This window comes from Lactuca virosa, chromosome 7, assembly GCF_052849685.1.
Source record: "Lactuca virosa cultivar CGN04683 chromosome 7, Lactuca_virosa_CGN04683_v6, whole genome shotgun sequence".
Taxonomy (NCBI): domain Eukaryota; kingdom Viridiplantae; phylum Streptophyta; class Magnoliopsida; order Asterales; family Asteraceae; genus Lactuca; species Lactuca virosa.
The window spans coordinates 186,751,817-186,764,160 of record NC_136432.1 but is presented as its reverse complement, the minus strand read 5'-3'; the positions used below and the strand labels follow the sequence as shown (position 1 = coordinate 186,764,160).

The following is a 12,344-nucleotide window of genomic DNA, read 5'->3' as shown; positions in this document are numbered from 1 at the left end:
TGTTAAATGACCGTGTAAAATTCATAACTTCTATATACAGACTCCGTTTTCGTCTGTCTTTTTTATCGTTGAGCTCCTATTAATGAGATATTCATTTCTTATTTAGGTTGTGTCGGCTAAAAATCGATCGATCTAAAATTCGAATTTTGGGTTGTGCACTGCTATGGTAAATCTTAGAAAAATCATAACTTCCTCATACGAAGTCAGATTTGGACGTTCTTTTTATATATGTTCTCGGTTTAACGTATACTACGACTTTCGTTTAGATCTCTAAGGCTAAAAAGTATTTTATCGCAAACTCACTTTTTACGTCACACAACGTCGTGTCAGTTTTGCCGTAAAACTTCGACAGGTTATAACTTCTTCGTTATAACTTGGATTTCAGCGTTCTTTATATGTACGGAATCCTTGTGGCATATACTATAACTTAGTTAAGATTGTTCATTCTAAATAATATTCTATTAAAAAGTCATTTTTGACGCTTATTGTCTCTAATTTGACTAGCATGAATCTACCGGCGTTACAAGATCTTCAAAGGAATCATTGTTATTACTACATAACAATAAACGTATGAATCTAAACGCTAGTTATATGTTGATTTCGAAAACTGTACATGCCTCCTAGGGTTTCTAGTTTTTGTGTTCAATGCTTGTATGTATAATAGAGAAAACATAAGGCCAACAGTTAGGGTTGCATGCACATATAGGATTGTTTGTATGCTAAAAACCCATCAATTTGTACAATTATTCAAGCAAAAATCCTTTGCTTATTCCTTTGACATATCGTATAAACAAATTACACTAACACCCTGATACCTATTACGAAACATAGGTGTTACATATGTTATAATTATATACTAAACATTTAGTTATGTTTATTACTCTATTAATCTACTGTATACATGTGTTGATCGACAACACATCATGCTATGGATTTCCTTGCTTCCACAGTGAAGGTCGGATCATGCTCAGTTGAAATTTTTACCAACAACTTTCAACATTGGTTTTTAGGATTGGCATGACATGGCTTATGGATCTCTTTGCCTCGCTAAGTCTAAGTGTAATATTATGTATTTGTGTTTTAATTACATTACCTGAGTAATAGTCACTTATAAGAAAATGTTATATCGTTACATGTTGTTTTCAAACTTTTGTGCAACTAAACATCCTTATTAATATACAAAATGCTCACTGGTTTTTGGTTTTTTTGGATTTCCAGATGTCCACTCTCATTATGTACGATAGTTACTAGGCTAACAACTATTTTTCAAAATATGCATCTTGGTTTATAATTATTTGAGCACGTATCTACAAACTCCTTGTGACTATCAAATATTAGGGTACCAAATCGAAATATGTAATCCCCTTAGAGATTTTCACACTCAACCTTGTGAATGGCAAAAATGTACCATAAAGTCTTGCGATCAAATGGATTGTGAAGTTTTGTTATGTTGGTTCCTAGAAAGGGTTGTCATTGATCAATTTGTGCGTAGGGTTGCACCAAGACCCGGGTCAACTCATATCAAAGGCAATTTGCACAAATTGCATGGGGTACACGAAAAAAGTGGGGTCCATTTGCATGTTATATTATTATTTGAACATATTTGAGTTTTTATAATTATTAGTTTTTGCATTAGATTTTTTGTTTCATTGGAAATATATGAGTTAGTTTCACTAATAATCGGATAAAGTTAGAAAATACCACTAAACCACGATTAAACACATAAATGATCATACTACAAATGACCAACATAAATTGAAATTAACATAAAACAAAAACATAAAAATTGCACTTCGGAATTAGTAGTCCGGAATTTCGGAATCTACTTCGAATACCATGTTTCGTACAATATAGTCATTTTACCAAAATAAAAAAATTGTTAAAAAGGACATTTATATTTGTTAGATTACTTAATTTTCATTGTTTATATATTATTTTGAGATTTATAACCCCTATTTAACTCACTAAGCTTCCTAACGTAGCATTTTATTTTGACAAGTGTTGGGTTGATAAGACATACTAATGCAAACCAAGAGATGCTTCCTAATGTAGCATTTTATTTTGACAAGTGTTGGGTTGATAAGACATACTAATGCAAACCAAGAGATGCACGTAGTTACATGAAGAATTTAGAAGAGTGACATTATTGATAATGTTAATGTCTATATGTCATTTATATTAACCTCATTCATTTGGTCAACTTGTTATGTTTTAAAAGTTTGGTAAATGGGAAATTCCGCATGGCAGAAAGATTTAAAAAAATAAAAATAAGTAAATAAATAAAAATCATTAAAGAGTGTTTTACATTGCTAACTCAAACTAAAGCATACAAGAGTGTATGAGTTTTATTTTGTCATTCATCAGATAAGTAGAGTTTGTAAGCCACATTTATTGTTAGAATTTGATATATTTTTATGAAATGGAAAACTAATTTACTTATAATCTATTCCTAAACATTATCTATGTCTCGACACGAACTCATGAGAACCCATGATCTTTCATTTGAAAAGGTCACTCCTTACCGCTAGGCCAAAGGCCTTTTGTAATAACCTAACATTGAATAAAGTGATCTTCTATTAGTTATTAGTGTCCATGAGTAGCATAGTACATAAAGCAACTTTGGTCGAGGATCACATCATGTTCTTCGACATGATCCAACTCGGTGTCGATTTGAAAAATTAAATATTCTCAAAGGCTCAGATATTATGCTTGAGCTAGAGCATAACGGAGAAAATGCGTTAATTCTAGATACTCAATTACTATTTCTGTTTGTTTGTTGATGATTCTCTTATAACATGGAACAGTAGGACACAACACATCCACTCAAGAAATTATATGTGCTGAACGTCTTACATGATTCCTATCCACATGATTATTTGTATGAAAGACTTTTCATGTTTAATGTCTTTTAGTGATGGATAAGAAATGTTAATCTTAACCTGAAAGATGAAACGGAAATGTTATCAGTAGTTTCTTATGTGCATTTTAGGATTAAGACTGGTTAGACTGGATGCAAATATAAAAGACAAAAAAAATAATAATAATAAACATGGAAAGCGTTTGTAATTAGAATGGAAAAGCAAACAAATGACAAATCTCTAAAATGAATGTACACAAAGGCAAGGACTTTTCAGAAATTAAAACCTAACCATCACCAATTCTTCACCATGCAAAATGCATATAACCTACCTACGACTACGACCACATGACTACACCATTCATTAACTAATATTAACTATACCAACAATCTCAAATGTCAAACCATAACAAAATCAAACCCTACTCGAATACGTCCCACACCAATATCATGCAAGTCGATAGTTGTAGACTTACACAGTAAGTCTATACAACTATAACCGTCTGACCAGATAAACCAAACCATCTCCATCTGATCAGACGGTTATATGTCCACTATCGTGGACAAGTCTACAGCTATTACCGTGCTCCAAAGTCCCACAAGTGAATAGTGTTATCACTACTACAAGCCGCCAAATACCTCTCATCCGCAACCATAGCTGTGATATCCCCTATCCTCTCTCTAAAAATGTACAAATACTCCCCATGATCCAACTCCCAAACCCTAATACCACCCCTAGTACTAATAAACGAGCACCCACCATTCATGCAACCCAACAACGCACCTCTAGCCAGAAACCTACAAATCTCCTCCAAACTACTAACATGGCGTACGTTAGCTACACCCCTAGTATTTACGAACACAAGAGCCTTATCATACGCATCAGCAGCCCCAACATTTATATCTCCCACAACCTCCTCCTCCTCCTCCCCAACATTTATATGTCTCATAACCTCCTCCTCCCGTAAAGTTATCTGGTTTCTTAGATCAAATACTAACACTTTACTGCTCGTGAAACCAACGGCCAGATCTTCACTTGCGATTCGGATCCGGCCAATATGCTCCGTCAGATCGTTCAGTAACCCCCACCCGATTACAGCGTCCGGGTTGGTTAATGTGCCTCCGATGTATACAAGTTCTTCGGTGTTACCATTTCGCACGTGAAATGCACGATCTGGAAGACCTAAGAATTGTTTTTTTTTTTTTAAATTCGAGATATTAATCTGATTGTAGTGAAGGAATTGAAAAAAGAATGTATTTGAATTACCTGCGTAAAGGCCGATCCACCACTGGTTACAACCGGCGAAATCGACAAGGACGCCGTCGGTGACGACGTCACCCAAGTGTGCCCGCCGTGTGGCGCCGGGATCGTTGATAGATGCGACGTGGATATCACCGTCGAGGGAGGCGAAGATTAGACGGTCATCGGAAAAGAAGAGGCCACAGACGGCGCGGGAGAAGGGGCCGAGATGGTTGCGTTGGTGTGGGTGGAAGGTGGAGAGGTGGAACCTTGTGGGGAGGTGGAAGAGGCGGACTGAGCCATCGGAAAAGCCTGCGGCGAGGAGGTAGTCGGAGAGGGCGAGGCGGTGGCAGGCGAGGCCTTCGTTGGTGTTGTCGTCGTTTGCAGGGAAGTGGAGTGTGGTGTAGATACACCGCCGGAGACGGAAGTTTCTGGCAGTTCGGTGGCGGTAAATGTATTCTTCGTGCCAGGTGGGGTGGAGGAGGTGGTGCCGATGCCAGATTCGTCGGGTTAGGTTCTGCCAAAGGAGGTCAGACTGAGAGACAGTTCGCCATGTTCTACAAACCTGCAATAGTCACATAAAATAATATCTAAAATATCGTATAATAATTAACAAACACGAGGCACTTTTGGAATATAAATCCAACATAAAATGAAGCATTAGGAAGACCATTGTGGTTAGTAATATTATATAGGATGAAATTAAATAATTTGGAACAACAAAATAATTATTTATTTTTAGATAACAAGGTTCATTTCAACTAATTTTGGAAAACTGTTGTGAAGTTTCTTTTGCCAAATGACTACCAACATTTTACTAAAACTAAAAGGAAGTATGAGATATCGGTTTAAAACAACTTATGTATTTCAATTTTTTCCGTGTTAATATGAAACTAAAAAAAATCAACTATGGAGTCAAATATGAAACTAAAAAGAAAATCATTAATTTATCTGTATCAAAAGATAATAAGTTAATAATTTATTATTTAGTATTTGACAATATATAATAATATGTGTAATAAGAAAAATAACTTAACCATTTTCAAACACACTCTATTTTTTATTCTACTATTAGGGTGTAAAATAAATTTAACAACGTTTAATCTCAGAAACTATTTTATTTTTCATTCTATTTTTTTAAAACAAAAAATATTCCAAGTATATTTTTTTCTCAAACTTTCATAGATTTTCACAAATAACTCTTAAATTTATAAAGTTTTACAAATTTGGTTAGAAAAAGTTTTTAGAAAAACGTTAAAATATATTCATGTTTTTTAGAAAAACAGACTTTTATGAATTTGGTTAGAAAAAGTTGTTACAAAGACTTTAAAACTTAAATTCGAGATATATTCTGATTACCATTATTAAACCATAATAATCCCAACAAGCACTTTAAAATTAGCAAATCCCAAACACCATATAAATTTATGTTTTGCAAAAGCATCTTTAATTTTGTGAGATTTGGGTTCTACCAAAGACTCATTACTTTTTCAAATTTAGGATTCAAAACTGTTATACAAAATTCTACTACTCTCCAAATTTTAAAATTTTAACTATTAATTCTACATCCAAGCCTCCATTTCAAACTAACAACTTTGATATACTTGTGTTTCATAGTCCTCATGCAAACTATGAATAAGCAAAAGGAACTATAAAACTCAAGTTGTTGATGATTTTTAGTATCATCTAGTCATTTAATATAACTAGAATTCATATAACTATTAAAAGGGATTAACATGTTATCGAATTCAAATCTAGTGATTCATAATGCACATTTTTATAAGATGAGTTTGATATCGAACAAGATGAATGGTAGAGGTCAAGGGGCATAGTGTGTTACAAAATTACAAAAACAGTTACATTGCCTTTTCATGGACAACCACGACGTCTAATCAATTATCATATCAAAGGCAGCTAGACAGTTTTCATATCGAGAATTCGCTCTCAAACCATCGAAAACCATTAATGTGAGGAATTGTTTGTGGATTACTTTAACTATTCAAAATACAATTTTGCGTATTTTCTTGTGGATAAGAATTTAACTGTTCATTTTACAATTATTGTGGGGAATTGTTTGTGGATTCCCAACTAGTAATAACATGGAGCAAATTGATTTCAAGTAAAGTGATCAATCGATTTTACAACAATCAAATGATTTGATCATCAACACAACTTATATAGTGCAATGGGACCAGTACAAGCTATATGGTGCCATGGGACCAAAGAAGCATATAGATATAACTAAGGAGGAAACTTATGCTAAAATCATGCATGAGTTTCCCAACATAGTTCTTATTTTTTATACAGATTATTTTCTAAAATATATTATTGGTTATCAAAATATGATAATGACAATGACAGGTTACTAGGTAATTAATTGTATAGTTAAATCTAAATTATAAAAAGAATTTCAGATTTTTTTAATGTTTTAATACTTTTTAAAAATTGAAGCATATATTTAGTTATACTTTTATTTTAAAAATGTTCGTTTTAATCGAAATATTTATTCAGTTATATTTGTTTAATAATAATAATAAAATAATAATAAGAGAAATGTGAAATCTAAACAAGTTTGTATTATTTGTTGTGAAGAAAATAGTGTTAGGACTGCTGATGTTCGTAATGTTTCATTTTGTACTAGTTATCCGTTATACATACTTTTCACTAAAAAATAGGGCCATGAACACAGTTTAATTCATCTACAATTCACATTTTATAAAGTCTATTAATTTTCTTTTGAAATCCAATGTTTTACCCCATTGACGTATTCACTATGAATATATCGTTTAACTTTATATAATTATTTATCAAATAACTAATCCATGTTTATTCTAAGAAAAATATTAGTAAAAAGAGATTGTTGACCGGTTTAAATCATGGTGGTCATGAATCAGTATATATATGAAGTTTAGTGGGGCCTATTAGAATTAATTAAAAAGAGTAAGATACTCCTTTTTAGAAATTATTATAATATATAGTGGAGAAAAGAAAACAAAACAAAATTGGAATTGATAAGATAGAAAGACTTTAGCAGCATGGGGGATATATCCTATGACAGAGAGAGAGAGATAGAGAGTTCATGCGCTATTACAGGCATGCAGAAAGCTAGTAAGAGAAAAAAAGAGCGAGAGACACAATATGATGGGAGGAAGAGTTGCTTTAATGAAACAAATTCTTTGTCTATATATTAACCTAGAGAGAGAAATAGAAAGAGAGTCAGAAGTAATGCTCATGCTCGGGGAATAAGAAAAAGACAGCTTTTGTTGCTGTATTGTATATGCATTTGTAGATCACCTGAGACCTATACCTAAGTCCTAATCGTAGGCGTAGTAGTAGGCTCTTCCCTTTTTTTATTTTTTTAACTTTAAGTATCGTTTCGTCTTGTCCTCTTATTCTGCTTCTTATTTATACATTAAGTACACCATCAAACCCAGGACTGCATCCCTCTACTACTGCACTCACTATTCATTAGTCGTACTCATCAACCACCCTCATAAAAATCCTCACAACTCTTTCTTTCACTCTCATCTATCCTATCTCTCTCTCCCTATACTTATATAATAATAATAATAATCTTTCTAACTCTCTCTCTCTCTCTCTCTCTCTATATATATATATATATATATATATATATATATATATATATATATATATATATATATATATATATATATATTCAGATTCAAATAAAATAGACACTCTTTTATTTACAATGTATAAGGGAATGTTATTTACATGTTTAGTTAAGATAATGAAGTTCAAAAAATGGTTATGTTAAAAAGGACACATGCATGTCAGAAAATTTAACATCTAATTGGGAGAAAAGAAAAGTCTTATGTACAATTTTGGAGTGTGAAAAAGCTGCTGGTATTCTTTTTATTTACATGTGTTATCTTTTACTAGTAAACAAAAGTCAAAAGTTTATCCAAGGGTTTTTCCTTTTCAAATAACATGTATTTTATGACATGCTGCCTATATATATATTAACAAGAGAAAGTAACTCAATTTATTTTGTGGATTCAAAAAATGTAAGCTATTTAATGATCATGAATTCGATATATTGGTTTTTTTTTTTTTAAGAAAGATGCATATAACATGTCATTTTTTTTCTTTGCATCGGTTCTATTAGAATTTACAAAAATAAAAATAAGCAACGTTGTAATTTTTCATGGAATGGAAAAAACATGGCTACCTATAATTTTTTTTCCTATATATATTCCTGACTTTGTAAAACTATGACAAGTGTTATATACCAATAATATTAATTATATTTAAATACATTTGTTATCATTTCAAACGGGTTGATTTCAAATGGATAAATGATAAATAGAAAGATATTTCATTTCTCTTTATTTAACATAATGAAAAGTAAAAATGTCCTTCAAAAATTGTACATTACATTACATACGACAGATACAAACAATTTCTTTTATAGTTCAATGTAATTGAATAATTCCATCATACCATATATTACCTAAACAATGTGCAACCTTTCCTTATGGCATGATTTGATAACATTTATGTTAGTGTTAGAAAAATCCAACTATTTTGTCTTAGTTTTTAGAAAAATCACAACTTTTAAGGTCTTGATTTCTTAATATTTTATCCAAAATAACGAAAAAACCTTCAAAATTCTTAACAAAAAATAACAGATTAACCACGTAAAATCTGATAATCATCACTTTTCTGTTTAAAAAATAAAAATTGAGACTTTTTGTTTTTCTAAGGTTTTAAGGATAAATCAGTTCCTACTTCCATTCTTATAAGTGCAAAGTTTTTGAAGTTCCTAGATATGGGTTTTATATTTTTAGTATGTGTAATTTTTTATTTAAGCTTTGTATGTATAGTCAAATCCAACTTTATGTTTATAAAGAATATTTGATTTGGTAAAAGAAAATCAGTATAGTATAGGATAGGAGTCCTATAAAATCAAACGAAGGATGGGGGACAGGAACATAAGGTACACAAATAAAGTACAACCCCGGATGATATATAAAAACCGTAGCTTTCAACTTATAAATTATACATAAATATAAATAAATAAATAAAAACATACTCGTATGATAATAAACTATAAAATAAACATCCATTCTGTTTCGTGTGTCCCAAAAACAACACAAAAAGGCAAAAAGGCAGCAACAAATGGGGATAAATGCCAAATTTATATGAAAGCGACAAAGTGTGGGTCTTATTTTGTGTTGGAGATAGATCTATAGTCAAACTTTTGACCTCACTTTCTAAAAGTTCTCATCCTTTTTCAATAAACTATTTATTGCATGCATCTTTTTTAAGCTGTATCTTTACAAATGAGTGATTCTATACTTAAAGGATAATAATCTTTAAGTTATTTTATGGTGCAAATATTTACTATAACCTTATATATAATTATAAATAATTACATTAAAAGATGAAAAAGACAAAAAAGTCTCTTGGGTTATGATCCTGAGTGGAAATGGCCAAAAACTATATTGTCAAAAGGCTTTGAATAACTTTTTTATTCTTTCATTCCCAAGAAAGTAGTGGCAAAAAGCTCCCCCAAAAAAAAAAAAAAAGTATTGTCTCTCTTTGGAAAGAAGAGACTAACCTGCACCTTCCCATCTATCAACTTGCAATTAATTAACCCTACAAATCCCACACATGTCACGCCGAACCCCCCATCATTTCATCTCTTTTAAAGATAATCATAAATAAGTATCAAATCATCTAATTACAATGCTTTAATTTGTTATAAAAACTAGTATAAGCACTATACTTTTGTAATATTCTTATTATATTATATTATAATAAGAATATTATATTTTTGATTACTTCAAAAGAAGTATTTTTCAGAAGTACTTTTGTAATATTTTTATTATATTATATTATAATAAGAATATTATATTTTTATTACTTCAAAAGAAGAAGTATTTTTGGAAAGAAAAAGGGTGTAAAATCATAACTAGCTTGGTATATGTGTATGTTATATAGTACAGGAAATAAATAAAGTATACAAGTAGATCAACAGAAGGATCTGTGCTCAGAGACCTAATACGAACTAGTACAACATAAAAACGACCTAATATACATCTTCTCTTGTTAAAAGAAGAACGCATTAAAGGAGTGTACGAGTTTTATATTTTTTTTCATTTTGTTAATCTTCTTTTACAAATAATTCTCTAGGGTTTGTTTCACTTTTACTACAAGTAGAAATCTCAATTTCTTAATATAGAAATAATATAACAGAAGATATAGAAATAAAATAACAGAAGATATAAAAGCTTTGGGTCCGATAGAATTTTTTTTAATAGTATATGCCCATGCTGAAACAGTGGAACTCAACTCAATGTCATTCCAAATTTCTGCATCAAATCATTGAATAAAAACAGAAGGAAAACCCCTCTCCTTGATCTGACCATACTATACCAGTCTAGGAAAAAATTAATTGTTGCTTTCAACAGGGGTGAAGCTTCAGATTACAAGGAAGAAATGGCAAATTAGTGTAGAATTTTGAACAAACACATTTGAAAACGCTATTAAATTAGGGTTTTCTCTTTCACTTTTTGCAGAAAAATTCATTCTTAGTTCTGAATCATACTCATCAAACAGTTGGAAACGTGGAACAATTTGAAGTTGACGGAGATTGTGTACTTTTTACGAACATCGATCACTATTTGTTTACGTAATTTTCATGTTCAATCGAAGATGCTTTTCACTTTGAAATACTATTTCTAGGTCTAAAATCAAAACGAAGATCAAACAGTAGTGATAAAAAGCTAGCAATATAAGCAATGAAAATGCTCTGCATGAATGATGAATGATGAACCCTAATCGCAAAAACACAGTGCTGAGTTCCATGATCGATTATGCAATCAGTAAAAAAAAATTCAAAAACTGCAACATATGATTCATCTGATGCACCAACATTGACTAATGTAAACCTCTAAAACGATTGAAACAACGATGCGATGAGATTTTACCTGAAAGAGATTGGTGAGAGCAGGAGCAACGGCGAGGCGACCGAATGAGAGAGCGGCGTCGATCGCGATTTGAGTAGCTAAAGCTTCAAGGAAAGGCTCCGGCCATACGGCGTTGTTGAAGCGTTGACGAGAATGCGATGGTCCTTCAAACTCTCCACCACCGCCATTTCCACCGTCTCCTCCGTCGTGTGACGAAGAAGACGAGGTCGTTGACATGTGGTTTGTTTGTTTGTTATCAGTTTTACACAGAGAAAGAAAAATGTAACGGAAAAGTTTACCAGAAAATTCAAGTGGAGGAGGAGGAGGAGGGGCCCAAGAGGCACAATAGCCTTTGCGTGTGTATATATATGTGAAAGAAATTAGTTTTTTGGCAATACGCAATGTATTTACCATTTAAATCCATTTTACTATGTAATAAACCAGTTATAAAATTTATATTTTTATATTTGGTTTTGTCAATTTGTTATTTGTATTAATATTATCGTTATTGTGATCAAAAAAGTAGTGAGAAAGCAATAAAGGTTTAGATTCAGCATAAAGTGAAAGTACGTATGTGAATATATGGATTTGATGCAGTTATTGTATCATATTCATTAATGTCGCTTAAACTTAAAGAATATACGTATTTAATAAAAATAAATACAAGACAACGTAAAGGCATTTTATTATTTAATTTTAAATAAAAAGGTATAAAAGTTTTGTTTGTTATTTTATTTTATTTTAAAAATATATCGATTGAACTTATATAAAAAAAACATAGTTTTGAAGTTTTTCAATTCAGTTTAGATTTGCTTTTTATGCAGAAAAAAAAAATGTTGTTTTTTAGAAATCAGGCGCAATTTTTGGTTTTTTAAAAGTATACGAGTATTTGGTTTTTTTTACATAGTTATTTTCGGAAAACAATACAATTTAAACAAATAAAAATAATTGAATAATTTGGGTTGCTGGGAATGGGGTCGCTAAGACCTTTGCTAGCACAAGCCAAACACCGCCCTCGAGGCTCGCTAAGGGCCTTGCTAAGGTGTTGTTTGTTTTTTCGAAGCAAAAATGTCTGAAGTCTGCGGACCGCCTTTGCAACCCTCTATAGCTGAAAAGGTTGATCAAACGGATGCAGCATATAATAAGAAGTTTGTTTGTTTTTTTTAAGTCTGCAGATTGCTGCAATAAGTTAAAAAATGTGTGAAAATGTTTGAAGCAGATGGTCTAGTGTTGCGCCACGTAGCACATGCGCAACAATTTTTAAGTTAGAAGTCTTCTGAAAAACAAACGGTTGTGAATGCCCAAGTGATGC

The 12,344-nt window shown here is 31.6% G+C and overlaps 1 protein-coding gene across 2 annotated transcripts; it reads right to left on the bottom strand.

Moving 5' to 3' along the window:
* Positions 1-3,024: 3,024 nt before the first annotated feature.
* SAP (Transducin/WD40 repeat-like superfamily protein) lies at positions 3,025-11,380 on the bottom strand. Of its 2 annotated transcripts, none has more exons than XM_079059008.1 (3): positions 11,054-11,380; positions 4,125-4,662; positions 3,025-4,031 (listed from the first exon to the last, which is right to left on the bottom strand). In XM_079059008.1, exons 1-3 carry the CDS (start codon positions 11,267-11,269, stop codon positions 3,436-3,438), a joined length of 1,350 nt encoding a protein of 449 aa, XP_078915134.1. In that variant the 5' UTR covers positions 11,270-11,380; the 3' UTR covers positions 3,025-3,435. The 2 variants fall into 2 exon arrangements, with proteins under 2 accessions (XP_078915134.1, XP_078915133.1); XM_079059007.1 differs by having other exon boundaries at positions 3,025-4,040; positions 11,054-11,379.
* Between the last annotated feature and the right edge of the window lie 964 nt (positions 11,381-12,344).